We start from the raw sequence: 27,672 nt of genomic DNA on the forward strand, positions 1-27,672 counted from the left end.
TTTCTCATCCCTTCCCAAGATGGAGCAGTCGGCTGGTATTCCAGTGAAAATCTAGCGTTCCTATGGCGACGCAAACGGCAACAGTGAAACCACTAATTGCACATCTATGAACCTTTTTGGCCTCCCAAGATATACACGGAATTTTTACATGATTGTAAGATACAGCGTGGATTGCCGATGTCCTCCCGAATCATTCCTCAAATGATCGTGGATGCGGTGGCCACACACACACACACACACACTCACGCGCTCAGCCGCACACCCCCACACACACACATACCAGGTTCTCCATTGCGGCCTCTCCTTCCTCGCTTTCCCGGAGGTCCTGCAACAGAGGGAAAAGGGCACATTTTAGTGACTTACTTGATTGCATTATATTTTCTTAAAGTCCTAGAATTAAAATAAACACTTTAAAAGAATGTAAACTGGCACACTGGCTTGTTGGTTGTTACGGTTAACCAGGATAAACCACTTTATATTGTCTGTGATACTGGCGGACCAGCCTGGACATCTGTGATGTCCTATTATTACGAAGATGATGCAAATTGCTATAGCTGTACAATTCTTCCTTAGTGTGACTTTAAATATAGACACAAAGTCAAACTAGAAGCCCATCTCATCACTACAGACAGTGTGTTTATCCGTAGGTTGGTTTTTTTTTTCCCCCTGTTTGCCATTTCTCCGTCAACATGGGCAGCCTGGTGGAGAAATAAGACAATTACACGCTTTGGTGACTTTCATGTGCTGTGGACCCGCCTGGGTTGTGTTTGCATGAGGTTGCATTCACTCCCAGACGACGAGAAGCCGGAGTATCGTTTCCAAAATGTGCCCGCCTGCCCATGCGGCCCTCTCGTGTACCGATAGCAGGTATGGAAATAAGTTTTCTTCCACTGGTGTCGTTGCAGTCAAAGGCTGCGGTTGGTACTTTCAGATGTGCTGGAATTGGACCTGTCACGCTCATGCTGAGAGGAAGTCATTGCAACTAAAGGGGAAGTCAAATCTGCATCTGCGTCACATAGAAAAACGAATGAAAAAAAAAGAAATTGCAGGAAACAAAAACAGTTGATGGATCTGTGCTCGTTTTTCTCACATTCAATTCCGTGGTAAAATCGGAATTCATGTAAAAAAAACAAAACAGTTTCTTTATGAAAAGACTGTTCGTTTGTATTAAAGTTGCATTTGGAGCTTTACAGGAAGAGAATTTCTAGGAGACAGTGTTGATCCGCATGACCCGATTCGACCTCGCCTTCTCTCGCTCCTCCTCAGCATTTCATCACTTTGACAACACAAGCCGGCTTGATTTATGTGCCTCCAGTCATCCTACTGGGGTGCAAAATGCAAGCTTATGTTGCTTCTCCTTCGACCATGCCGGCTCCTCAATTCCATCCCGCTGTTTGGCTGCGCGTCAGTCTCCGGCTTTGCTCTTTTGGACCGCGTTCAGGATAATGTCAGACGCTGCCAACCGAGGGTGCGTGTTCGTTTTTAAAGCGCGTAACCACAGGTGGACGCATGCTCTGGTTGTTCTCATCAAAGCCTTTTTAAAACAACAGAAAGGGTTTCCTGTTCTTGGCAGTTCCGTCTTTGTCATCATCTTTTGAAATGTCACTGGAAAGCGCTCGGAGGTCGACGACGATGATACGACGCACTCGTGAGAAAGCCTTGGCCGCGCGCGACGATGACAGGCCAGACAAAACAAGCCATATTCTTTTTCGGATACCATCACATATTCACACTATTTCAAGACTCTGATTACAACCTGAAAGATGAGATTGCCGCAAAATGTACCAGCATGAGTCTCCGGCGCAGGCCAAGCAAAACCTCGACAATATTTCACTGTACTAAACCCAAATGAAAGAATAGCCTGAGCGGTACCAGTGAAAACAGCCTTTCTGATATTGTGACAATCGAGAACCAAAGCATACAAGCATCCTTCTGCCGCGTGTCATCTGGCCGCCGCGTTTCCAAAGGCGGTCGTGGAACAGCTCCCTCGGGAGGAAAAAAGGGGATTCCGCGAGAAGAGGGACATTTCATCAAGTGGATGGCAACGTAACGCTCGTTTGATTGACTGGCGGCACAGAGCTAGGGCCCAAGAAAATATTCTGCATATACTTGAAATTAGTCATTGGGATTAACATGAAGTGAGACTGAATAAAAAGGCAGAATTTTGTAAATGGGAAAATTGCACATTTAGTCGAATATTGACAGGGCAATGTTTGATAGTGGGCATTTAAGTTGAAGTATTTCCTAAGAGGGTTGTAGTCAAGTCCACCTTTATCAAGTCAAAGTCAAGTTTGAGTCAAAAACGTCCGAGTCCAAGTCGAATCGGTCATAAAGGTCCCAGTCCAAGTCAAGTTCGAGTCCAAGTCCAAGTCCAGATGAGATCAAGAGTGCGGCAGGGATTGCTGCTCCTGATTATCTCGTGGTCAGGTTAACTGATTGGATAGCTAATTTGATTCATCTGAAAAGCTTTCTTTCAGCTTTCTTTTGAAGGAGGCTCTTCATTTTCATGAATAAAACCAGAGCTGGACTCGGTCGAGTTCATAAAAATATAGTGTGAGTCCAATGGCCAAGGCCGAGACAAATCCGAGTCAAATGCCAAGGAGTCCGAGTCAAGCCCGAGACCACAAAAAGCGTTTAAACAGGACTCAAGTACAACAGCTAGTGTTGTCGTCAAGACCGCAACAACCGAGACCAAGACATTATCGAGACCACAGAGTAGCGAGGCCGAGATAAGACCAAGACTTTTGGAGGTCGAGACCGAGACAAGTCCAAGACTGTTTATATCAAAGAAATGTCACACAAAAAAGAGAACAAAATGACCAGTATCTTTTTTTAAAAAAAAATTTGTTACATTTGCGACAAAAGCAAATGCTGTCCTTTTTTTTTTTTTTTTTTTAAATACTTCACTGAAATAATTCTAAATTCTCAGCAACATTGTAATTTTCCAAATTTTTCACTTCTTCTACAAATCATGGAATCCTACTCTTTAAAGAGGAAAGTCAACCCAAACATATTTTTTTTCAAAAATTTGTTCTATTCAGGCCCAGGAGTTGAAACAAGGCATTCTGATTAATATTGCGTTCGTGGAATATGAGTTCAGCAGCAAAATCTAGCCATCAAGGGGGGGGGGGGCATTTTGTCACTTCTGTCAAATGACCAACAACCAATCATGGCTCAGCTTCAGAAAACAGGTGAGCTGTGATTGGTCGTTACCTGAGCTCTGAGCAACTGTGATGTCATTTTCAGTTGACAGAAGTGACAAAATGGCCGCCCCCAGAGATGGCTAAAACCGGATGAATTAACTCTTATTCCATAAACGCAATATTTATCAGAATGCTTTGTTTCAACTATTGGGCCTGCATAGAACATATGCTTGAAAAAAAAAATGTTTAGGTTGACTTTAAAACTGAGTTTTCCTGACAAGCCATGAAAAATGTCAGGTCTGGTCTCGATCAAAAAAATCCCAAATGTGCACAGTCCGACACAGAGACAAGCCTGAATAAAAATGCCTTAGATTCCGAGACCAGACCGAGACCCTTAAAAGTGGTTTCAAGACCAGTCTCAAGACCAAGGCCGATCTCGAGAACCTCAACACTAACTACAGCCCTACTTCCGAGTATACCTTCAGGCCAACTGGCGTAGCACCAAGCTACTGTAAAAGCAGTAACCTGGGAAATGGTTTCTTGACAACACAATACAAGCGTATGCTGTCATCATTAAGTTGCACCTTGAAAAAAAAAAAACCCAAAAAACAAGTAAACCCCAGAACTGCACCAAAAATTAAAAAGGGCTTTGCCTAATATAGTCCTAGTACCTTTGTGGAAGTTAGTTAAAGTCTACAGTCCGTGGCTGTGCGATTATCCCGAGTCCACATAATCGCTAACATATTGTTTTAGTGGTAACAAGTCACAATGCCGCCGCACTTCTGCTCACAACAAAACCGCACTGAGGCAAAGCGAGCCCAGCCAGCCTCCCTGGACAAACACGGGGCTCGTTTGAGGGCTCCGAGCAGGCCACTGCGAGCCTCCCTCCCAAGCCCGTCCAACATTTCTTCGGCGGTAACGCTCGAACGGGGCCAAAAATAGCAAAGCCGGGGTCCCGGCGCAAAACCTCACAGGCATCAATCAGGTTTGACGAGCGCTGGAAGTGCTTTGTTCGCCTTCGCAATCGGGTTTTGGTGGAGGCAGGAGTGGACTAGTGGTGGCACGACTGACGAGCTCCTTTGATCAAATAGTCTTGTGCAAGGGGCATAGTACATACTCAATTATAGTATTGCTGTGTCATCACCTCACATTTTCACCCCGTCTTGAGCCATTTTTCTCCTGCTTTACTCTTGAGTCCCAAGTGAGCTTAGTGTGTATGCATGAGCATGTACGGCACGTATCCTGAGTTTCACACAATAAAGGAGCTCCCAAGAGAAATTGCTTGCTTGGTTCCGATCCTGCAACTCGGTCCTGACGAGAAGGAAAGAGTTTTTTTTTGCAGCATATCTCGGAAGACGATTTACAATCGAGTCTTTGTTTAACGTCGACTGGCTTTTTTACGACGTCTCCGCAGCTCAAGAGCCTTCTTGAGAGACACGCTCATTTCTCATATAGCTGACAAAACACGCCTGCGCGGCCCATTCAAGAATTTCAGGAGGATTAAGTCGAGACAGACTATAACATCTCCCATTAAATCCCACAACACGCTCGAATGACTTGATTCAACCTGGCAACCTTGGAGTATCCAGGTCAAACAGAACCCAAGCTGCACGGTCGGGGTTTTTTTTTGGTGGATTTTTGCGGAAAAGGTCTGGCAAAGGGGGAGGATCATTTTTGATCCAGGCTCATAATTGAGGATCATGACAATGAATAAATCCTGGCGTAGAAAAACAGGAAGGAATGAATTGCAAGTTTAAAAGTAGTGTCAGCTGAGGATATCGCCTGCCTTCAACCCTGATGCTTTTTGTTGCCTGGCAACAGATTCCAAGGAAGTCCAATAAGAAAAATCTTATGGAATCATTTTCCCGGTAAACTGGGGATTTCTCTAAATGACTACGACAAGTGATATTTGACTTTTGGAAGGTGATGGAACATGAAAATGAAAATTGTCCAGCAATTCCAACATAACCAGCCAATCAGTCAACAATAGAAAAACGAGATGAAGCTCTGGAATTCGTCTCCATCGACTGTGGACTGGATTCGAGGTCACCAGTTAAGCGCGCCGTTGACAGAAATAGAAGTCCCCTTGAACTTGTGACCCGTTGAAGCGCAAAGCCTTTCCTGGACAGATGCTGGCCTTATCACCGTCATACGTTTAACTTCAAGCGGTTTTGTGTGAAATTGCAATTGCAGCCAATGAATTCAAACGTAGCCCCAAAGCGCTTTCCTACCTTGCATCAAGCACACCAAGCTAGTACTGGCAATTCTCAGCATTGGCACACATGTCACGACAAAAGAATCCAAAGGTTCATTTTGCCCATTTGAGTCCCAAAGCAAAAATGTCACATAAATGCCATGCTTCATTAGACACACATCGCCATTATCAAGACTTCCATTAGACTTGAATTCCTCTGAGCATAATAGCCGTTTCTCCACATACTACTGATTGTTTAATTTTCTATTCAGCACAAAGAAAAAAAGCCATTGTCTCACTGTGCTACATACATTTGTTTGTTTCATCTCCCTAGAATAGCATCCTACGTGCCGCTAAGGAGAAATATTTTGATAGTTAACAATAAGAGTGTTGTCAATTAAAAAAAAAAAATGCTGAGTTTTGATTGACAAATGATAATTTGTCTACTAATATTTGGCGAGAAGGAATCCCGATTGCGCCAGAATACGTGACGAAAATGCTATTTTTAAAGTGGGGAATTCATCCCATATATTTCTTTTTCAAGAATATATTCCCAGCAGGCCCAATAGTTGAAACACGGCATTCTGATTAATATCGCATTTGTGGAATATGAGTTAAGCACCAAAATCCAACAGTTTTTTAGCCATCTCTGGGGGTGGCCATTTTGTCACTTCTGCCGACTGAAAATGACATCACAAATGCCCACGGCTCAGTTAACAACCAATCACAGCTCAGCTTCAGAAAACAGGTGAGTCGTGATTGGTTGTTACCTGAGCCATGAGCAACTGTGATGTCATTTTCAGTCGACAGAAGTGACAAAATGGCTGCCCCCGGAGATGGCTAAAAATGTGGATTAACTCTTATTACCACAAAGGCAATATTTATCAGAATGCCTTGTTTCAACAAGTGGGCTTGCAAAGAACATATTCTTTGAAAAAATATATGTTTGGGTTGACTTTCCTTTTAAGCCGCATTCAGCTAGCATCTTTGATAGACTACACAGGAAGACAAAAGAGATAGCTGCGTGGCGTTCAGGGCTCGTGGGCGCTTTTCCTCCAGGGTTTGGCATCGAGGCCGCAGCGCACCTGCGAGACGGAAGCCTCCTGAGAGAGTCTATTCATCAGCTTGAGAGATCAATGTGTTTTGCTCTGGCAAAGAGTGCTGACATACTTGAGAGTCTTGCCAGGCGGGCGATGGAAGCAGCAAGGTAAAGGGGGAGGAGGGCGGTAATGAGCCCATCGATTGGCTGCGTTGTATCTCTTCAGACAGCCGTCTCAGTCAGCCCTATCATAGCAAAGGCTTCGGAATGAATAACACGCGCATGCCATCTCAATGTTACTCTTGGATAATCAGGGCAGCAACTATTCAGCATGTATTAAAAATAAAAGAGGCATAATAAGTTTGGCTTGGCATGACTTCTCAATGAAAATTTTCCTTTTGATTGTTCTATCTTGGAATACACGTGTGTAGAGCGGTTAATAAACACACCAGATGAACTAATGTTATGACAGAGGTGCAGTCTGGAGCCAAGAAAAGAGACTAAAGTTTTGGGACAGCTCAGCATTGCAGAAATGAGTTGCGTTGGCTTCTCTGGAAATTAGAGCTGTGGGTCGTCCTACGTCAACATGATTTGCTGTTTATAAGCAAGACCAGAAAAAACAAAAAAAACAGTCATCAATGTGCACTGCGTAACAGAAGATTCACGAGTAGCCTGCTTCTTCACAGTCGGTGGTTCAAGTGTGAGTGTGTGAATTTTTTTTTCTGACCAATTAGATTTCAGAATTGAGAAGTAGTGCTGGCTGAGGCAAATTCACTGACACTAGCAATGGGACTGTTTCCTTAACCGATCAGATTTCAAATTCATCCTCACAGGGCCAGTCAACTGCTCCTCGATGACATCACTATCTTTCCGTCCTCATTCTGGATGATCAAAGCTAAATCGGTAAAGGCCATTTTGACTCGCAAAACGCATCAGTCGTGATCTGCACCATTTAATTATCAGCCCCTTGGCTGAATTTTATGTATTTACATTGTGTCTTCTTTTGCTAAGTTGTTCGATAAATCTTGATTCAGGGCTGCTCCAGATGTTCGTTGCGCAGTTACATGGTCTTTGAACATGACAGCGGTGGATCGGGTCCCCACTGAAGGCGCAGGCACCAAAAGCCCGACACGCCACTGCTTCTAATGCACACGTAGGTGCAGCGTTACGACAGCAGCTACTCCGACCATACATAAATAACTGCATGAATATTAAAGATTGTGCGGACACGTGAGCCCGTGAAGCCTCCCGGGTGCACTTTTGAAGCTCGCCGAGGGTATGCCCGCTGAATACTGCAGCTAGCAGAGAGATGGCAACATGGTATCATATAGACTCGCATGCACTTGTTTATGTCATTTTCGGCTGCTAAAATAGTTGCCGTGGTCAAGGGTTTGCCTGAGAGCGAGCGGGAACGAAAGGCACCGAGCGGCCGGCGCTCTTGCTCTCCGGTTCAAATAAAATACTTTCTATGTGTTTAAGAGTTGCGTGGCTATTGAATGTCGTGGTGAAATCATGTGGACGCCAACACCTGCGGCCAGCGGACGCCGTGACTCCTGGCCGACCTCCATGACGGCGAAGATGCGTGCCCGCCTGTGCATGTGTGTCTGCGGTGGGAAGTTTAAGAGACCCAAGGGTCGTAAAAAAGGGACCGCAGGGGGCGCCACACCGCTCAAGGACAGTTTTTGTAGACATTCGGTCATGATAAACTTCACTGAGGAACAGAAAGAAATCCCTCCTCCAAATAGTATCAATACCCAAGTGACAATGTGCATAGTGACCTGTTCGGACAGAAAAGTGTACTACTAGGACAAAATTAAAGATGTAGGCCAGAGAAAAAACAAATCCAATTTAAACAAGTTATTGAATTTTGCAGAGGCACATGCAAACACTGATGTGTGTTGTTTTCTGTTTACATGGCTACCAAATGCGCAATGTGGATCAGATCCGGATTAAACTTGGTTTGACCCTACAGCTTCTCGCCCAGTTTTTGCATGGAAAATTTAATTCAGACTTTTTATGGCTTGGTACCAACGCAAATAATTCAAAGAGTCATAAATCGAAAGTTCTACTTCCATTGCGGCATCGCAGGGCTTCCTCGAACTATCTTGTAGTAAGAGCTGGGGGTCCGACGCCGTGTTTACTCGACCCATGTGGGATTACTTTGTGCGGCAGTTTGTGCGCACGAGCGTGACGGGCACAGACTCTTATGTCATGGATACTCCATCTTGTTGACAGCAAGAGAGAATGACAAAGGGACGTACATTTTAAAAGCAACATGGAACCTTGCGTCAAAAACCAAAAAAAACACAACATGAATTCATTCATTTAAAGTGGCACGGCTACTTGGGTATTCGGCACTGGTGGCTATTTCCATACCCATCCGCATTCTCACATTCGTATCTTCCAAAGACCGAAAACGTCAAATCACAACAGTGCCCTTTCACGGGTCCAGAGTGGAAACGTTTTCTCACTGAGCAGTCAGAGCAGACTCGCACAACTTACAGCCAACTTACACAGTTTATTTTCCCAACCCGGAACAACCCTTAAACCACTCTCGGGGAAATGAACTCTTCCTCCAACCAAGTCAACGGAACCAAATGAAGCATACGTGGGCACTAGGGACCATATTAAAAGATAATCTTTGCACTCTGGACTGTCAAAGACGGGCTTGTGATCAAAAAGGCTCGAAAAAGACACCAAAAAGCATGCAGAAGTGCAATCCAAGGCCTAGAAATAGCATGACCGAGGAAGCCAAACGTTCCAGCCAATGAACAAGGCTGCTGTTTTCCCAACTCCTAGCCATGTCTCCTTAAAAAGTTTTTTTTTTTTTTCTCACAAAAGCTCCAGAGCTGAGTCATAGCTGTGAACAACAAGCTTCATGCACATTTATTTTCATTGCAGTCAGAACTGGGCAAAAAAAAAGCATGTTGGCTGCAGGAAAATTGGAGGTGAAAAGAAAAAAATGAGAATTATACATGACAAATGGGTCTCTTATTGTAATTAATACAATTGCACGTGTCAAATAACCAAAAGGAGATTTCTCACGATGCCCAGAGATGACAAAGACAGAATGTGTTTCTGCAGCATTCACCTCACTGCATCGTATTTCCTCCTGATATGTCACTCAAACTGACCAGGTCAGAGGGGCCAAGGGGGTGAGGGGCGGGGGGCTCGTCCTCTCGGGATCATTTGTAATCCGGAGCCTGTAGTTTCAGCTGGTCGACGGCCCTCGGGGAGAAACGCTGGCACAACTCTGTCGACACACCTCTTTCTTATTATCGGTTTGATCCCAAAGGGACTTCCGAAAAGAAACCGAAAATTCAAACAAGCGAACAACACAACGTCGGCTTCGGATGGCGGCTATGTCAACCCAAAATCTCAAAATCGGCAAGGAAAGAGCTGGCCTCGAAGCAGCCTAACGGGTTGCTTTCAAGTATTGCATTAACGCGAGTGTCAGATTTTTGGGGGACCTTTAAAGACACCTTATTCAGACAGCGGTCCAGCTGGCGGCCACACGCGACCACTGGCGGCATGCAAACGAGAGCCAGAGCAAAAATATCAAAGCGGCAGAGAGAAATCTACAGACGTTTTGAATTAAGACGGACAATCATCTCTTTTTACGTCGCCTGTAATGAGTGAGATTAGAGCAGATCCCGCTCCGAATCCATCCTGTTTCCCTCATGGACCAAAAGAAGACACGCAAGATTTAAACGGTGATGCAAGCTGGGAGACTGCATGCCAACCTCGGACTTGTAAACAATAGCGAGGTACAAATGGACAATCACGGCTATGGAATGAAGCGAGCAACAAAGGGGCTTTGCTTTGAACGGCTTCTCTCAGGCCCATTTGTTACAGTCGCAGCCAAAAGGAAAAACGATGTAGGACACAATCTAATTGTTGTGCTGAACCGATTAATCAATTAAGGGTTTGGCTTGACCCCTCGGTTGGATCTCAAAACCAACCACAACATTTTTACTCGACTTGCTTTGATGGCAGAATGAGTAGATCTAAAGATTTCTCTGCATTGGAGCTCAGGGTTCTTAGGATTGGCCTAGACCCCGCTTAGACAAACCTTTACCACATTTTTGACAGTCAGCTGAAGCCCCTTGCGAGCCACGATCCCAACCCCACCCCCCCCCCCCAACCACAACTTTTGGAATGAATTCGAATGTCGATTGCTAGCCGCGTCATTTTGTCCAGTCCAACATCAGTCTGTCACTCCAAAACCAATGCGGTTGTCCCGTCTTAACTTCCTGTCGGTGTATCTAGTCTTGAGTCCTAATAATTTTTTTCAACTTTAATGATCCAAGGAGGTGGAATTCTTCCAAAAAACAGCGTCAGTGGCATTGATGCATGCCACCTTTCACCACGCCTTTGCTTGCACGGAACTTCAAAGCTTCATTCCAAAACAGAAACAGCCCACAGATGACGACATCAAGGACACCGAAGACAGTTCTGATATGGAACGATGGAACAGAGGAAAGAAACCGGTTTTTCTCCCTGCGAATGGCTCCACTGATTGCCGGTCTGCTGGAGCGTAGTGGCGGCATACTGTTCACATTACAGTCGCCATATTACGGCATCGGCATGTTCCGTGAGAACTTGTCAATGCCATGCACTTGCGGGAAGCAGATGAAAGGCGAGGCAGTGTTGGGGCTTCGATTATACGCTGTGCCGTACGTTAGGATGCTCTGGTCCTGATTCTGCTTCAAGCCATCCCTGCCGAGCCTCTCGGATCCCAATCAGGATTGTAAGACCGTCTCGCAGTGTTTTATAGCCCGAGCGTGAGCGCCTCTGTCAAGTGCATGTGCGGCTCGATAAACTGGCCTCGTCGTGAGTGCACAACACCTACCAGGCAACCCTCATTTTCCACGAGCTCCACTTTATCAATCATTCCTCGTACGGAGGCCCTCGGCATGTGATTCCACTGGATGACGTTGGCTGTGATTCGAAACTACTGAACATTTACAGATGGACGTCATCAGAAACAGGTGAGGCTATGTTTTCTTATAAGGATGGGCTAAATGAGCGTTTGTGGGATGCAGAAAAAAAAACCCGTCTTTTTAACCCAACCAGACAATCTTGGTCGAAACAGACAGACTGTAAGCATTAGTTCCCTCGAGTTCCATCAGTGCATTAGTTTAGCTCGGTCAACTCCGCAGCATATCTGGAGCGATTGTTCATTTGGCTTCAGTGGTAGAATTTTTCATCTAATCCGAGGTTGCAGGAAGCACATAAACCTTGCTCTTTAACCCATTAAAGCCTGAAGACCCTCGTGAGACATCTCTCTATAACGGATGGCCGTCTTTGGAGTCACCCTTGAAAACCTGACATTTTCGCCACCTACAAAATAATTATCTCATTCACTGCCAGATGTTTTCAGACCCTCTTTTACCCTAACGTTTGAAAAAAATTGGAAAAAATACAAATAAATTCCTGGGATTGAATGGCTGGACTGCGAAAAGATGAGTAAATTCGTAAATGGCAGTGAATGAGTTAATATCTCAGCCCCTGTAGCGGATAGAAACATAATTCCCCCAAATTTTTAGCACTTAGACTTATGTGGCTTTCACACAGTCCCGAGTTTAGTCATCTTTACGGTTTCAATCGAAGATGCAAGTGAAGCACTGTGTTTAATTTGAAAAAAATCGAGTGGTAATTACTATGCTGCGTTCTCTTACAAAGACGTTGAAATCGTCATTGACTACGAACATATATCTTAACCATGCATCACGTTTGGATGGTTTCACGGCTTTAAAGTCCGCGAGCGTGTCGTCTATATCACTGGCGTGACTTATAGCAGAGCTCCTGCGATCGACTGTGCCTCCATTACTCCTTGAAAAAAATCCAGATATCCTCTGACAACTCACGACACCGTCACATGTATACTGTATTCTGATGCATTTCATTGGCTAAGAGACCGAGAATTGCATAAAAAAATTTTTTTAAAACGTATACGCTCTCCTGGCTTTAGTGGCAGAAACATGCAAAAGCGCTCCCGGCTTTAGTGGTAAAAACGTGATTGTGCGCTCCCGTCCTTAAAAGAAAGAAAGAAGTCACAAGCAATGTCAGGATGATGATGCGGCAGAGCGCCTGCAGAACAACAGGACAACTTCTTGGGGTAAAACCCCTCAATGGTGGCCGGACCTGAGCCTTACAACGTTTCATCTCGCAACACAGACAACATTCTTCTCAGGTTTTGCTGTTTCCATGAAAGCTTGGGAACGCTGGCCGAGCTTTTGAGCAGCCAAAAAGTTTTACATGTTTACTATGGAAGCTCCACTTGTTTTCCCCTCCAAGACCTCCATTCATTGGCCTTCCATGTGCCAAAGCTCTGCCACGGAAGACCCTTTGAAAATGAGCCTCGCACACAGTTTACAGGCACACTACAGTAATTGCAAAACAATACTTTTCCACACAACCTTTTGACTGCACAGGCTTTTACTGAGTGGGACTTGGAGCAGGCTAATAAGGCAGCATGATTGAGATTGGCCAATTACTTGGCTTGGACACTACATTACTTTCCAGTGTGCTGAATTATGATTTGAAATGAATTTCACCACTCGCACTGTAACACAAAATTGTTTGGCTTACAATAGAGACCCAACAAAGACACCAATGATGCAGAATCAGCCTTGAGGTTTCACCAGTATTAAAGTAAATTGACCCAAGACTCCTCCGTGATTGTCTGTGGTGCGCTTTGCTTCAGAGAAGCATTAAAAGGCATGTCAAAGTGCACAATGGCGCAATTGTTGCGCGGCTCAGTTGTTATGCTGTCACGTGACATAGGACGTGCAGGACACATGTAGAGGGCGAATGCAAAAGCAGGCGGCGCAAGGACACGAGAAAAGTGTTTGCGGGGTGGCTTCTTGGAGTGCTGAATCTGTGTCGGTGCCACACACGTGCTGGGGCAGAAAGAAGGCTGTGGGAATTCACTTCAATGGTCTGCAACCTGTCTTAAGTCAGCGTTCAAAAAGAGCACCCTGGGATAGTAGCGAAAGTGCAGAGAGACATGATCTCGGCAGCTCTGTTTTTCATCGGGCGGGATCCGCAGGGATGCCTCTTTTCGTTTGAAGACCACCTCATTAGAGCAGAAGGGAATTTGAAAATGTCGAAACGGAAAAAAGAAAGAATACTGGAAGAATCAATCAAACCCATATTGAGAGGTGCTTCAATTTGCCTCATGGCATTTCGGATGAAACAGGGCTAAAAGCAGATGCCTGACAGCTGATATTTGCCTTAACAGAGACAGGAAGTGTCTGAAAATGCTTTGTCACCGTCCGAAGACAAAAGCTTCCCCACCGGCTGCATCTGGTCTACTTCAAGGCTCTCTTAAGCGCGAGCCACTCGCAAGCAAGTGAGGTCTGGGCTGTTTTGAAAGCCACAGAGACAGGTGCTTCCGAATGAGGTGAGATGCTTCAGACCAAAAAAAAAAAAATCAGGGGCTGTTTTGAATTCAGCGGCTACCGAAGGTTCTGGCAGCCGCTGACAGCTGCATGTAAGCGAGCGGGACCTTGACTTGGGATCACAACCCTCAAGAGGGCGGGAGAAGCGAAGGCTACACATGAAGCCCATCCTCTCAACTGCTCTTCTAGCTAATTAAAAAAATGTTTCGATTTTTACTTAAGTCCTATTTCAATGCTATGGCTACCACAGTAATGAAATTGCTTTGAGAAGTGTTCTATTAAAACCAAAGCCCTTAAAAATTAATGACTTCCATCGTCTCGCCGCTGCTCACCCGCCATAAGCAAAGGAATTCCAGTCTGATCATAATGTACCTGATAAACTGCAGTTCATTAACGGACTACGGTTGCTTGTTCTGCTCAGTGGAAGGCAGATAATACGCTTGTGTACACGATCAAAGTCCGGAAGTCTTCCAGAATCCCATTTATTTCTCTGATGGCAAATACTAAACCCTCCTTGACATTTCAATTCTCTTGGGTAACTGCTGTGTTTTGACTCAGCCTTTCACAGATAAGATTTTCATGCGGAGGTACTAAAGCAACAAATCATCCATCTCTTACAATGCAATGAGAAAAAAAAAAGAAGCCTGATGTAAGATGGCATTACATTAAGCCTCTTGACAGGATGGATTTTTTTAAATATGAAGTCGCTTTTGCAATAGACCGAATTCACTGCTGTGTGCCAGTTTAAAATAAAAAAAAAACATTCCATTATTGCGTGTTTTTTATTTTATTTATTTTTTTATTCATTTGGAGTCATTTCACTACACGGTCTGACTGTTATGTTGTCCATGGGGAACTAAGTGTTTGTTTACCTCTCCCCTAAGCCTGCCGCCCACAATAAAGGGAGCGAGGGTGGTGGTGGTGCGGAGTCAGAAGAGTGGAAAAATCATTAACAAACTGCCTCCGAGAAAGCCTGGGCAGGTAAACATGGAGGTCCGAGGGGAGGCTTGTTGGCTGATTAGCGCAAGAAGATAACGGGGACCTTCTGCAATGGGCGAGAGGCTAATGACAGCTCGTCCATATGGTTGTGATAAACTCAACGCGTGTGATATTTAGACCCGATAGGCAATCCTGTCATTTTGCCATTAAAACCAGAAAAAAAACCCCACTAAATTCAATTTAACGGCACCCAGTTACCTCAAACATACTGTTTTCCTTCAAATGAGGGATCTCCACAACATAAACCGCCATATTTTACGACTCTTAGCTCATTCATCGCCAGACATTTTCAGACCCTCTTTTACCCTAACGTTTGGAAAAATGTGAAAAATATATAAATAAGGTCCTGGGATTGAATGGCTGGACTGTGAAAAGACAAGTAAATTCGTCAATGGCAGTGAATGAGTTGATATGGCTCACCGTGGTGCAGTTTAGCATTTTAACCATGCATCATTTTTTTGGTGCTATGTGTCCAAACGATGCATGTATTCATAGCCAAGTTGAATGACTGCTCATGTGTCCTTGTTGTGCACTGCGAGTAAGTGCACCGCCAACTCAACCATAACACCCAAGCAGCTGTAGAAGTTAATTGGAGGGTGTTTGTTTGCTTTGCAAAGTGAGAAGCGGCTTTGGGAAATGATCAACACGTCTGTGCATTTGAGAGCAGACTGGCCTTTGTCGCCGTCTCCGGACTGTTTCTTGACATCAACGTCATTGGTTTGGGTTCTTTAAGGTCGCATGACGTGATAAAAAGTCACATGGCAAAGAGCAGAGGGCAACAAGAACATATGGTATCTGCCAGTCAACAGTGATAGTTCAAGGAATTGAATTAGCGGTCGTGTGAACTTCTAGAATCCTTCGGTCCACGGTTAGACATTCGATCTACACGGAAGTCTGCGCCATTTTCAGCAGGATTTGCATTTTCAAGTTTACAAAGAGAACTTGCTGTGTTGCGGAAAATGCGGCCAAAGATTCAGCAAGTAAGCAGGACTGGGGAAGTGTGCCTGACACGGGAGGCAAGCGAGCGTCGGCCTTTTTTTAAATCAGACTACTGATGCATAGCAAGATACGCACTGAGAGGTGGCAGCAGGGCTCCAAATCGCCGCCCGGACTCCAATATGGTTTGCAAAGCAGGTCTTTCACTTGAAAGTCATGAATTTAAAAAGCTAAGGAAGTGCAGTGTTTGCAAAGTCCACCCCAAAAAAATGTGCCATTACTGGCAAAGGCAATGTTAAAGAAGAAGAAAAGAACTCCAAATGAGTTAACTTGAGTGATGAGAAATGTCAAATATGCAGAACTGCTCGTGTTGAAATACTTTCAGGGTTCCACCACTGGAAGCAGGACAACTAATAGTCACATTTTGTGGCTTGCTCAAAAGGCCAAATATGAGAGGAGCAAAAATGAGAATTCCAGTCAGCTGTCACAGAAACACAAAAAAAATAGACTGGTAGGAATATCTGGCGGGGATCAGGCACAAAATAATCAGCCACAAGGCCCGCGGAAGCCTCCAGGAATCAATGAATCAATCAATACTTTGAACTCGGGAGTCCAAAGAAATTCCAAACGCCCTACGTGATGCATATCCAGATTTGCATGATGCGGCATTTAAACGATCACATTTTCGGCGGCTCTTGGCATCACAAAATCAAATGGAAATTCAATCCCGTAATTGGTTACTACCCAACACTGAAAGCGCACGCACGGCTCAGCCTAACAGGGATGCGAAAGCACTCCAAGGAAATTTGAAAGTGAGGAGTGTGACCAGCGGCGGTCCGACTTTGAATGGCGCCTCGTGCAGCCGCACATATCGCACATACCAGAAACCGCCACAGAATCCTCACCAGAACTATCTTGCAGTGAATTCACAGCAATAAAAAGGACTTGTCGAAACTTTTGTTTTTCTCAAGGCCTGGGTGCAGAGAGTCATTAGTAAATAAACAAGCTCGTTCCACAGCACCACATCTGGGCTTCATTCATCCAGGTATAAACAGTAAAGAGCAACCAACAGGATCAAGAACAAAAGGCACCCACAAAAAAAAAAAAAAAAAATCTTTGCATTATACACAGTCGACTGGGAGTAAACAAACCAAATTGGGATTACACCGCGGCAATTAGGCTTCTATTTTTACATCCAGATGCCTGCAGCTTCAGGAAGCGTTCACGAGAGTAGATTACAAGAAATGTGGAGTGGATTTGATCAAACGCAGAAGAGACACCCAAAATGTTTTGTCGGTGATTCAAGAACGTCAGAGCCACGAGACGCTCCTCGAACATAATGTCAGTCATGTACAGTAAAAGGATTTTTCATTATTGGAAGTTTAAAGGCGTCTCCAGAAGGGAAAGTGCAACTTATCCCCACGCTTCCTATCACGCGGCCATCGATAGGAGCAAGTGGATTTCAGCGGCAGCCGTTTGGCGTAAAACATCTGTGAAAGATCACATCCGGTGTCTTGTGAACGGCTCGGTAGGCCTCTCGTTATTTCATAACGAACGGGGGTTGAGGGTCTCTCCCCGCCATGAACGCGGCTCGATTATTGCCGCTGAAATGAAAACGCTTTCCGCTCGCAACTTTTCACACTCTGGCAGGCGGAGCTTCGGGGTCGGGGGCGGATTGTTGGGACATTACGAGACCACACAGCACAAGAGTGTGAAGAACAAGGGGGGATTTTGGCAAAGCGGAGAGGATTCGCTTGCACGGGAATGACGAACATCCCTCCGAATGAGATGCGGAATATAAACACACATGGGGAAACAACAAGGAGGCTCTGAGAAGCGGTCGGAGGTATGCTGCCAACTTGGAAAAGTAACACGAATGGTTTCCAGCTTCATTAGCGTAAGCCCGCGTCCCAAAGGAGTCCAAGCAGATGCTGCCTGTAGACTTACAGGAGCAGGCCTCCGGGCTAATTGTGTGGCCCGATGAGGCTAGAGTGTCTGGCGAGGAAATGCGATACCGGGGTTAAGTGCCAACCGAGAGGCGTGAACTTCTGCGGCCGATGCGGCGAGACACCAAAATGAATCCATCGCCGAGCTGTTCACCGTCAGACCGGTGTTGCTTGGTTGTTAACAGTCCCCCAGCTGGTGTCTGATGTGTGTTGTTTGCAAGAGTAAAGACGAGGCAACAACGCACATTTCTTTGGACAGGCGGAATGCCGACCACAAGCGGCAGGTCTGAAGTGGCAAAGGGGGTCCAAGATTGGGTTTCGACCAGATTAGACGGACCCTGGCAAACAACTTTGCCGCTTGGCTGCTCGGCTTTCTCGTAGCGTGACACGTTCACTCGTCAAAGACGCGTGAAAAAGTCAAAGCCCATCCTGGGAGAAAAGATGCTTGCGCCATTTTCGTCACCGTCGCATTAGCATAGTTGGAGGGAGCTTTTGCATTTTCTTTTGTGGGCAGCAGTGTCTTGTCATTATAGACTATAAGTGCGATTTTAGCACGCAGGGAGGGAAAAAGTAGGGAAAGCCACCGGAGCATGTCAGCGAGAGCGCTTTCTCTCTCATCTCCGATCGGGAAGGGTTGATGGGAACGGCTGGTGGGGATGCCTGCGGTTTGGGTTTCCTCCCGCAAAAACCTCACTGGGTCACCAAGAAGCGTTTAATGAATCGCAAAGGGTGGCGTCAAGTGTGAGCGGACACCCTGCCGAAGTGAGCCAAGAGCGAAGGATGGCTATGATTTCCAGGAATTTCAAATGGGCACATATACGTCCCAATGGTATCTTATGGTCTCCGCCAAAGAAACAATGACGCTGTCTTTTATTTATCCAAGTACAGTTCTTCAATGGAAAACTTTCATCAAACACAAAGCCAAAAGACTGTTTTGCTAAGTGGAGCTAAAAACTCCGAGCAGAAGTAAGTGAAGTTCAACTTCTTAGCTCCCAAGCTTTATTTATACGCTACAGAGATAAACACAAAGACAATGGTCAGATGCTAATGAAGTCAGGCCGAATTATGTAATCCAACTGCTAATAACGCCATAACATCTTATCTTGAGATAAGTTCTGTATCCGGGTTCCCCCAAAGTTGCATTGGAGAACTTTAAATTTGCAATGCATGCTAAACTGTCGGATGACATTGTCCACATCTGCTCCTGGTTTTTCCTTCTTCATGTCAAGAACTTTACACATTTGCAGTGTTGTTTCGCCGCTGTGTGCGTTTCATTAATCGTTTCTCTAGGGAAACATTTCACTGGTGAATAAAGCAACACTGTCCAAGTGTCTTCCCTCAGCAAAATGAGCATTCCGTCGCTCTGAATTTTGGACGGCGTGGCCTTTCTAATCATCAGTGGCGACAAAGCCCCTTTTTAGTTTTGAACGTTTGCTTGTCTGCATGACTGACTTGGCCTGGAAATCAGAGTTGCTTGCTAATGAGCCCCCCAAAACAGACGGGGGGTGGTGTGGCGGATATTGCGGGGGGGGGGGAAACCCACAACCTTTTCTGATGAACCTTTGGCTCGTATTTGACCTCGGCGCGAGCGAAGTTCAGAGGGTTATCCCGTTTGGAGACGTCCGAAAGCTAAAAAAAACCATCCCCATCATGTACCTAATCAAGCGTCCCTTGAATCAACATGTCTGCAGGACATCTGTGAGCATTCAGCAGATCAGCAATTAGCAGCCCAGCCTCTTAACGTGAATAATCCATGAGAACCTGCCTGCATCTTGGAGGCATTCATTAAAGCACCCTTTTTTCTCCCCCATCGGCATCACCTCTGATAAATCTGATTGGTGAGTGGACCCAGAAGAATAATGGCAGCCTTTTTATTTCCATTAACCACCACGGGGGTACTGCTTTTGCTTGCCCAATCACAGTGGGCAATGAAACATTAATGCATCGAAAGGTTAACGATTCTTCTCTGAGGAACATTTGATAATAATTGATTCTGCCCCCTTTGAAGAGGGAAAAGGAAGCTTGTTCTTTTGTTCCTTATGAACACATGTAGCGCGGAGGCCTCAAGACACACGCGAGGTGTTCTCCACCGCTACCTCTGCGAATGTTGAACAAAAGCGACTTCTCTTCATCCGCTCATACCGCACGATGTCACAAATCCCCGGCGTACACTTGCAGACGCAAAACGAGCCGGGGCTGTCGTTTCCTCTGCGGCACACCCGCAAGCTCGTCCTTCGTCGTCTCCAAAATAGCCGACACCTGACGCGACAACTGGGATCTGCCGGCCGGTCTCGGCACGCCGACACCCTGGTCCAGAATACGCGGGTCCCGTTTCAAAGCCTCGCGAGCCGCCGGGCCGCTCGTATCCCCGGCTGGGGAGCTATTTGAGAGTGATGACCTGCGACCTCTGGCTTCCGCACCGTGATCACATCCCACTGTGCATTCTTTCAAGCGCCAACTACTTTTCACCGGGACGCTGCGCTTAGAAACACATATTGACGACCAAAACACTAAGCCCCCGAAGCATAAGAGCGAATTATACCATACATGCGTGACTATAGTTATCGAGCAGTTATTCATTCATGAACTTAAGAGCTAATGCATCAAAAAGGAAAGGCACAGTACTTTAATATGAACAGGGAGCATCAGACAATCAAAAGAGACAAGAGCCATCATCCTATCTTAAGAGCGGCGTCGGGAATGTAAGGTTGCTTTAACCTTGGCCTCTTTTTCAGCCAGCGCATGAGTCAGTCAGTTCCGGCGTCATGCCGCATGACTCGACTCAGTCAAAGGAACGTCCTCGTTGGCCCTGACACTAAAGAACACCAGGGGGAGGTCGGCCAATGCGAGGATCCAGACAATGAAAGACGGGAAGACGAGGCTTTGGACCACATGATGTGAAATCAGGAGGAATTGATGTATGGGAGATTTCAGGCTCTGCTGGAACTCTTCTTAAAAATGCCGGTAACACAGATAATCAAACACATATGATCAAAGCTGAGCATTTACTAAAACTTTGAGGTCTGTTTATCGCCTACCGCCGGGGTCTCCTTCCCATCCGTCTTTCCGCCTTTTTGTCCAGCCGAAGCAAATAATAATAATCACTACCCCCGCGGAGCGATATTTCCTCACCGCGGCCGGACTATACGCGTCTCCTTTAGCACATTTAAGTACCTTTTTGGGTCTTTATGCACCTTTGAGGACCTCGAGCCTCGCTGCATTAAAATGAGTTTAGTCTGGCCGCGGTGAGGCTTCCATGCCATTGCGAGTCTTTCGTTTCAAATATCGCCCAGTGGGGGAAGACGAAAAAATTGGCTTCCGACTATGCTTAGTCCGACTATTTTTTCCCCCGTCTATCGCTTATCGCCTGCAAAACGGGCGTCCGTCATAGGCGGACCGGTCCGTCGCATAGGCCAAATGCGCAGCTCTGCAAATTAGTCTCTGACTTGCACCGTGCGAGCTCATTGTCAATATGCCATGCCTCAGCTGGCCTTAAATGAATAAGACATTTGACTTCGTTTATAGATGTCATTTGACCACTAAAGTGCCTCCATAAAGATTCATAAAAGGCCCTGACCATAAAATGATGACAAAGTGTAGTAGTGTACCGTCTATCTTTCATTGTTGTCTTAAAAAGCTCAACAAAAAACGTTCCAATATTGGACCCACAAAACCACTAGAGAAGCTCATGTTCATGACAAATGTTTACTTATTTCATTTGAACAGGCCAAATGGCTTTAAAGAAGACCATCAAGCTCATGATTTCATATTGTTGCGTGTTTATGATGGGTACGCCCGCCATACTTGGGATCCATTAAGGAGTTTTTTTCATTTTTTTTCCCCCCTCAAGCTGACTTTGGCCTCATTTCCCCCCCTCTTGGCATCTACAACGAAGCATTTTGCACACCTTGCCAGGATTGTAAAATGTATCGAATGCAGACAAGTAAATGCCAACTTTAATGACATGCCTACAAGTTGACTGCAATTCAGTTGTGTCACATCATTCGTGTGTTTTGTTCTCTGGCATCAATTATAGCACTTTGCAGGCCTACTGGTTTTAATCATAGCAGCCGTTCCCATAAGCAGAAAAAGGTGACAAAAACAGAGACAGCGCACGCTTGTTTTGGATGTTAAATAGAGCCGCTGACCTCCCTCAGTGGATGCGTTTGCACATGCACACAAAAAAAGGTCTTTCATCAAAGTTTGGTGACAGAGTCGGTAATTGGAGCGCCCTCTGCCTAAAGGCCCCCGGGCCACATGCAAGGGGCGACGGCGTGATTTACACCCTGGCCTTCGATCGTTACGCACTAACTTCAGCGGCCGCCGTCGCTCGTGGGAGCCGAAAAGTCGTCAATCAAAGGTCCGCTTCCTCTGCGGTGTTCCGACCCGATGGCTCGCACGGCTCCAGCTCCAAATTGTCGCTCCCATTTTCAGTACCACTTTGGTGGGCCCGTTGGTACGCTCGTAAATCAGGCGCGAGGACGAATGCTTTTGTTTGCCTTCTCGCGGATGAAGGCCTGGAGCATCTCGGATGAGGTGCAAACGTGAGGAAGCGCGTGCAAAAGAAGTAATGAGCAAAACAACCCTGGAAGTGACTCTGACTAAATGCCACTCTGACGGTTCACGTCAGTTCACGCTCTATTATTGTGGTCTGGAATTATTTAAAAACAGCCCGGAGAGGCTCTTAAGACCTTTGTTTGCCTTGATTAAAACTTCATGCCGCGTCCTCGTCAAATTAAAAATCAAGTGACGAACAGCTTGAGACAAAGGCGCAAATTGTGCTAACTAAAATTAGGCCCCTCTTTTTTTTTTTTTTTTTTTTTTCCCCCATGGCGCAGTACCTACTTGGCTGGCCACGGTTCCGTCAGCAAATCAGCCCGTTATCAGAGGGAGGGTTTGGGACTAAAAAATAACTTGAAAGTGCAGCGAAATGTAAACACTTCATCGTCACCCTCAGCTCTCCTGGAAAATGTTCGGAGTGTCGCAGTGGGCGATCCAAATATCGTTAATTAGAACAAAAGCCTTGGCGCATGGCGAAGCCCGAGTATTTATGTTGCGAAGCATCACCTGTAAAATGAGCACGCTACAAAGCCCGTCCGCACGGCTGCTCCACCGGGAGCTCATTTGCGAGCAGGAAGAGCCCATACTTGAAATTCTTCGTAAAAACAAAACTTAGGGTTCCTCTCCAACTAGAATAACAAGTGCGCCTGCCGCCGCTGCTCTTTATTTAGCTGATCAAGGGAGCCACTTGCCAAGGAGACATCGTGTTTGTTTTTGCAGAACTGGAAGGCACAAAGGGCCACACAAGTGGAAGCTTGACAAGTGCAATTGAACAATAATAAACGTCCGTTTGCGGCGCAAGGTCTTTTTTTTTTTTTTTTTTTTTTTTTTTGCTGAAAGCAAGTGATCAAGTGGTTTGAATCAAGTTAGCATACATTATTTCTGAGTGATACCATTGTGGATGAGAAAAGGATCCTGGCTGGTCCATTATGATCGACCACTTTTAATATCATCTGCGCTCTCATTGTCAGCGCAGCACGTGACAGGTGAGCGATGCACTCTTGCGGATTCGGCAAGGTAAGAATTCCATGGAGTAGACGATTAAAAGCAGTTTATGGCGGCACTAAATAACAGGTGCGAAGAACGGCCGACTCAGCGTGCCGAGCATCCGTCCCGACGCTCTCGGCGCCTGCGATGCGCATCCAGGAAGAGCGGCAGTAACACAAGCCCGTCGGCTCGTAAATCAAGGAGTTCTCGGCGGCGGCGAAGATGAAAAAGATGAGGGTGACTGAATTCAGAGGCGGAGGGGGAGGCGGCTTCTTGGGCAAAAAATAAGGTGGCATCATCACGAGATGAATGCACTGCAGTCATCCATCCTGAACTTATTTGTTATGGAGGCTTCTCAATGCCTTTGAGGTGCTCATTCATCGTATTTCTGAAAATTCCACAAAGATGGCCGCCACTTGCCACATAATTAACTCATTCCACTGCCAGACATTTTCAGACCCTCGTTTACCCTGACGTTTGAAAAAAAATTGAAAAATGACTGGACCGTGAAAAGACAAGTAAATCCGTCAATGGCAGTGAATGAGTTAAAAGCAAACAATAGCACTGATGTTGGTTAGAGAAACGAAAAAAATGAACTCCGCTGGCCAAGAGGAACCACATTTGCCTTGGTCTACCAAATTATTCTGTGATTAACCAAATTGAAAAAAAAACAACAAAAAAACCATCCCGCTTCTCTTGTGGTGGACACAATAAAAGGTTTTGGCGAGAACCCACAAGGTCCTACCCCCAAATCGTGTGCTGACGCTTTTCGTAGTTAAACCTTCTATTTTTTATGTTATTATTTTCAAATGAAACTCGAGCTCCTGGTGCAGTTTTTACAAGTGCCACGCACGATCATGAACGGTGTATCAGCGAAAAGAAATGTTGAGTTGGGATGGCTGATCCGGGGTTGCCGCGGCAACAAGAGGGATGCTATTCTTCGCATTTATACGAGGCCGGAGCAGCGACATAAGGGCACAGTGATGCGAACTCAAACGTGGCTCCAGTTTCATAACATCGCAGACGGCACTAGACCGGAAGCCCCGCCAACATTCCCACACCACCGGCATGTCTGAAAACATGACAGCTGTCACCATCCCTCACCCCAGGCGACTACTCGGAGGATCCTGTAAAAGAGAGGAGCCGCCGCGCCGGCCGATAAAACTAGAACGGGGCGCTCATAAAGGCATCCCGTCGTCAATCAACAAACACGCTGCCTCACAGACATGACAAGCCGGACCCTCCGCCGTCAAACACGTCTTCACACAATGGGACCAAAGATTGGAACGCGGACAATGTCGGCCTTTCACTGGTCTTTTTCACATCGGCGTGTTGCCATGGTGATCAAAATCCGAATGAGCGATGCCCAACAACTAGGCCAAGTGATTCGGAAATGAAAAAAAAAAAATCTGCAATTAAGGATGGAGGACCGCATGTTGAGTGAGTTGTAAACACGAGAGGAAGCTATCACGAGACAATATCCCACATTCGTCGTTAGAAATGTTATTTATGCGCACGCATATTTTCCAGCATTTAATGAGGCATCTCCTCCCCTTCCTATCCGAAGGCGGCGGCGTAATTGTTAAGTGGCACTCGTAAACGGATTTTTCTGCGAAAGATTTATTCATTTATTATTCTTTTTTTTTTTTTTTTTTTACTAAGCCTCTGGGCGAGGGCTTGCGTTCAGGGTTGGCATCCTTTTGAGTTTGGACACCTGAAGCTGCCAGGAAATGTGGGTGGGCGGCCGCCTGTAACGTAAGCCTCAAGCAAGCTCACAGTATGAACACGCTGCTCCACCTGAAACAGCATTTGAAGCGTAAAGTGGGCATCAGTATTGTCATTCCCCCCCCCCCCCCCCCCCCCAAACTAAGCAAGAAACTTGTTTATTTTGTCTCTTACGTCCCAACAAAATGTGCGAGTGGGTAGCGCAGGATCGATCTGACCTTGTTACAACGTGCGTGAAAGCTCCCTCGGGATCAATTTAACAGTCCGGGATATCAATATTTGTGCAATGCCGAACACTTCGCATGAGGATTTGCTTTCACAGTGGAATGATGCCACTTGGCGTGGAAACGCGCAACCCAATTACGTGGCGCATATACAGTACAGTGGACATCTTGTAATTTCAGATGTATGTTTTGCAAGGGAACATCCACAAATGTTTTTTTTTTTGGTTGTAAACCATCATAGGATAATGAATAATCTGCCCTAGTTTCAAGTTAAGATCATGTATCCCAGACAGCGTAGTACGGTGTTTTCCTACATTAAAACCTTCGCACGTCCGCCGACACGGTCAGATTAGCAGCCAATATAATCGTATCATGGCTTAACTTGGACTGTAGCGTTCGGCTTGCTTAAACAGGATGAGGAGACACGGGGCTACTGTTTGCGGCTCGCGTGTTCCCAGCTGTCCATTCCTCATCGGCGGACGGCCTTTGGAAATCTTTTCTCAATTTAGGGACGCGGAATGTCCTTTTTAAACAAGTTGAAACTCGTGTCAAGCAGCGCTACGCAACCAAATTGTGAACTGAACAATATCAAACACAAGATTAAAGCCGAGAAAATCAAGCAAGGACGCCGTCGTTAAACGAGTAATGCGATATGTGATATATTTGCATTTGGGACCGGTAATCCCAGTTGTTGTGGCCTATTGTGAACAGGCGGTCGCATTTATTGTGGGACGCCTGATTGGTGACTGTTCAACCCGTCAATCATCCTGACTGATTTGAGAGAAAAGCGCTGCTGACTGACCCGAATCGCTTCATAATGTCCATTTTCGTATTGATCCCTTTCATTATTATCTCAAAATTCCCAACCGGTGGATCGGCCACAGCAAAAGCCCGCCGTTCCGGTTTGACTTTACGATTGTCACCAATCACAACTCCACGATCAGATCTCGGATTACGCTTTACTATGGCACCCCCGGAGCAGCTGCCAGACCGTAAAAAGTTACCACGCGCCATCTTCGAGCAAAGGACGGTGGGTTTTCGACTCACAACAGGGGTACGGATTACACCACGCCGCCTTAGTTTCCACATTGTAAAGATTTCACCGCAAGCCTTCAAACTGGAGGAAACGTTGCCCGGCAATTGGCGTCCATCAGTCCCATGGCACCAAAGTGTGTTTTGGCTCGGAGGTGAGAAAACTGCTGGACTGTCCCTGCAGCCACAAGACACGCTGCAGGAACCACTCGTGCATGCGCCTGGGCCAACTTTTTTGTACCACCACGGTTTTTTTTAGCCAAAATAACATGTCCGTTACAAGCAACGACACTCGGGACCAGACGGAAACACCGGCCTCCCTTCGGAGTTGGCCCATTTAAGGCCATTTCAAGACCGTGATGTATGTGTGTGTGTGTGTGTGTCCTGGCTCAAAGAAGTCAGTTATAAAAGTACTAATTTGACAGTGAAATGATGGAGTGCGGTGAGTTCACCGAGGTTGCCTCGGGGGATTTAAAGGCAGTAGGAGACTAATATCCGCACTCGCATGCCACCCCAACAAAGAAAATAGAAAAAAGTTGCGAGCGCTGTCAAACGCGATGCTGGTTTTGCACCAATTCGTCAAGGTCCAGTTGAAATGGTCTCGGTTTGAATACTAGTCGACATCTCTCCGTAGTGTAAGTGTGAGCGTCACAACAGATGGGCTGAAATCTCAAGTTTCCTCTCTGATGTTTTTATTTTAGTCCCGCGTGTCGTTCGGTGGGCTGCCTCCCAAGTCAGACAAAAGTTCCCCGAGGTCAAAGGCCTTGTCCACTCCGAGGGACCCCGACCGTAAACAAGAGCGCGGCCACCGCCGCTGTTTTTTGTTTGTCACCACTGACGTCATGAAGCGGTATCTGCGGCATCTCTACGAGAGCCTCAAGGGTTTGGCAGGGTGTCGACTGATAGGAAAGCTCGGGGGAGTCGTCAAAACGCGATCAGACGTCCGTCTCGGAGGCTCGGACGCTGCCTGCACGGCTGCAATTAAATAGCGACTCGACCACCTGGAATAATGGATGCTACTTTGTCGAGCATATTGTCGCTGTCCTGTGAAAAACACTTTGTCCATTATTTTACATTTTCTTATTTTTACGTGAATGGTGTTTCCGCGTTACAGACATTGCATTAATGTGATAATTCACATTTTTTTTCCAAAATTGGACATAAGTGTTTTTTATATGACAGTGACGATATTCTATTTGCGCTTAAAGCAGAGGTGTCCAAACTGCGGCCGGGGTCCTTTTACAGCCCGTTGTCCATTTTTTTTAGCTGCCTGCGGCGAATGCTAAAAATAACTTTTGACATGGCCTGCAATTATATTTTCAGAAAAAAAAAAAATCATAGTCGGGGGATCTGAGTATGGGCACTACCACTTCAACTATAAATATAATTCATTAATATGCAAAGACACAAATGCCTTCACAGCTAAATCAATCAGAAATCAGATATTGGGCTGAATTCCAATTTTTTTTCCTCCAATCTTA

General features: G+C 45.9%; 1 protein-coding gene across 1 annotated transcript in view; it reads right to left on the reverse strand.

Moving 5' to 3' along the window:
• The window catches only part of LOC147151038 (collagen alpha-1(XXV) chain-like), a 44,690-nt gene that overhangs the window by 9,223 nt on the left and 7,795 nt on the right, over nt 1-27,672 (reverse strand). The window contains exon 3 of the mRNA XM_086024581.1: nt 281-325. Coding sequence (XP_085880707.1) covers nt 281-325 — 45 coding nt within the window. The remainder of the gene's footprint in view (nt 1-280; nt 326-27,672) is intronic.

The sequence above is a fragment of the Filicampus tigris genome, chromosome 2, assembly GCF_054856515.1.
Source record: "Filicampus tigris isolate MCC_2025a chromosome 2, RoL_Ftig_1.0, whole genome shotgun sequence".
Classification (NCBI taxonomy): Eukaryota; Metazoa; Chordata; class Actinopteri; order Syngnathiformes; family Syngnathidae; genus Filicampus; species Filicampus tigris.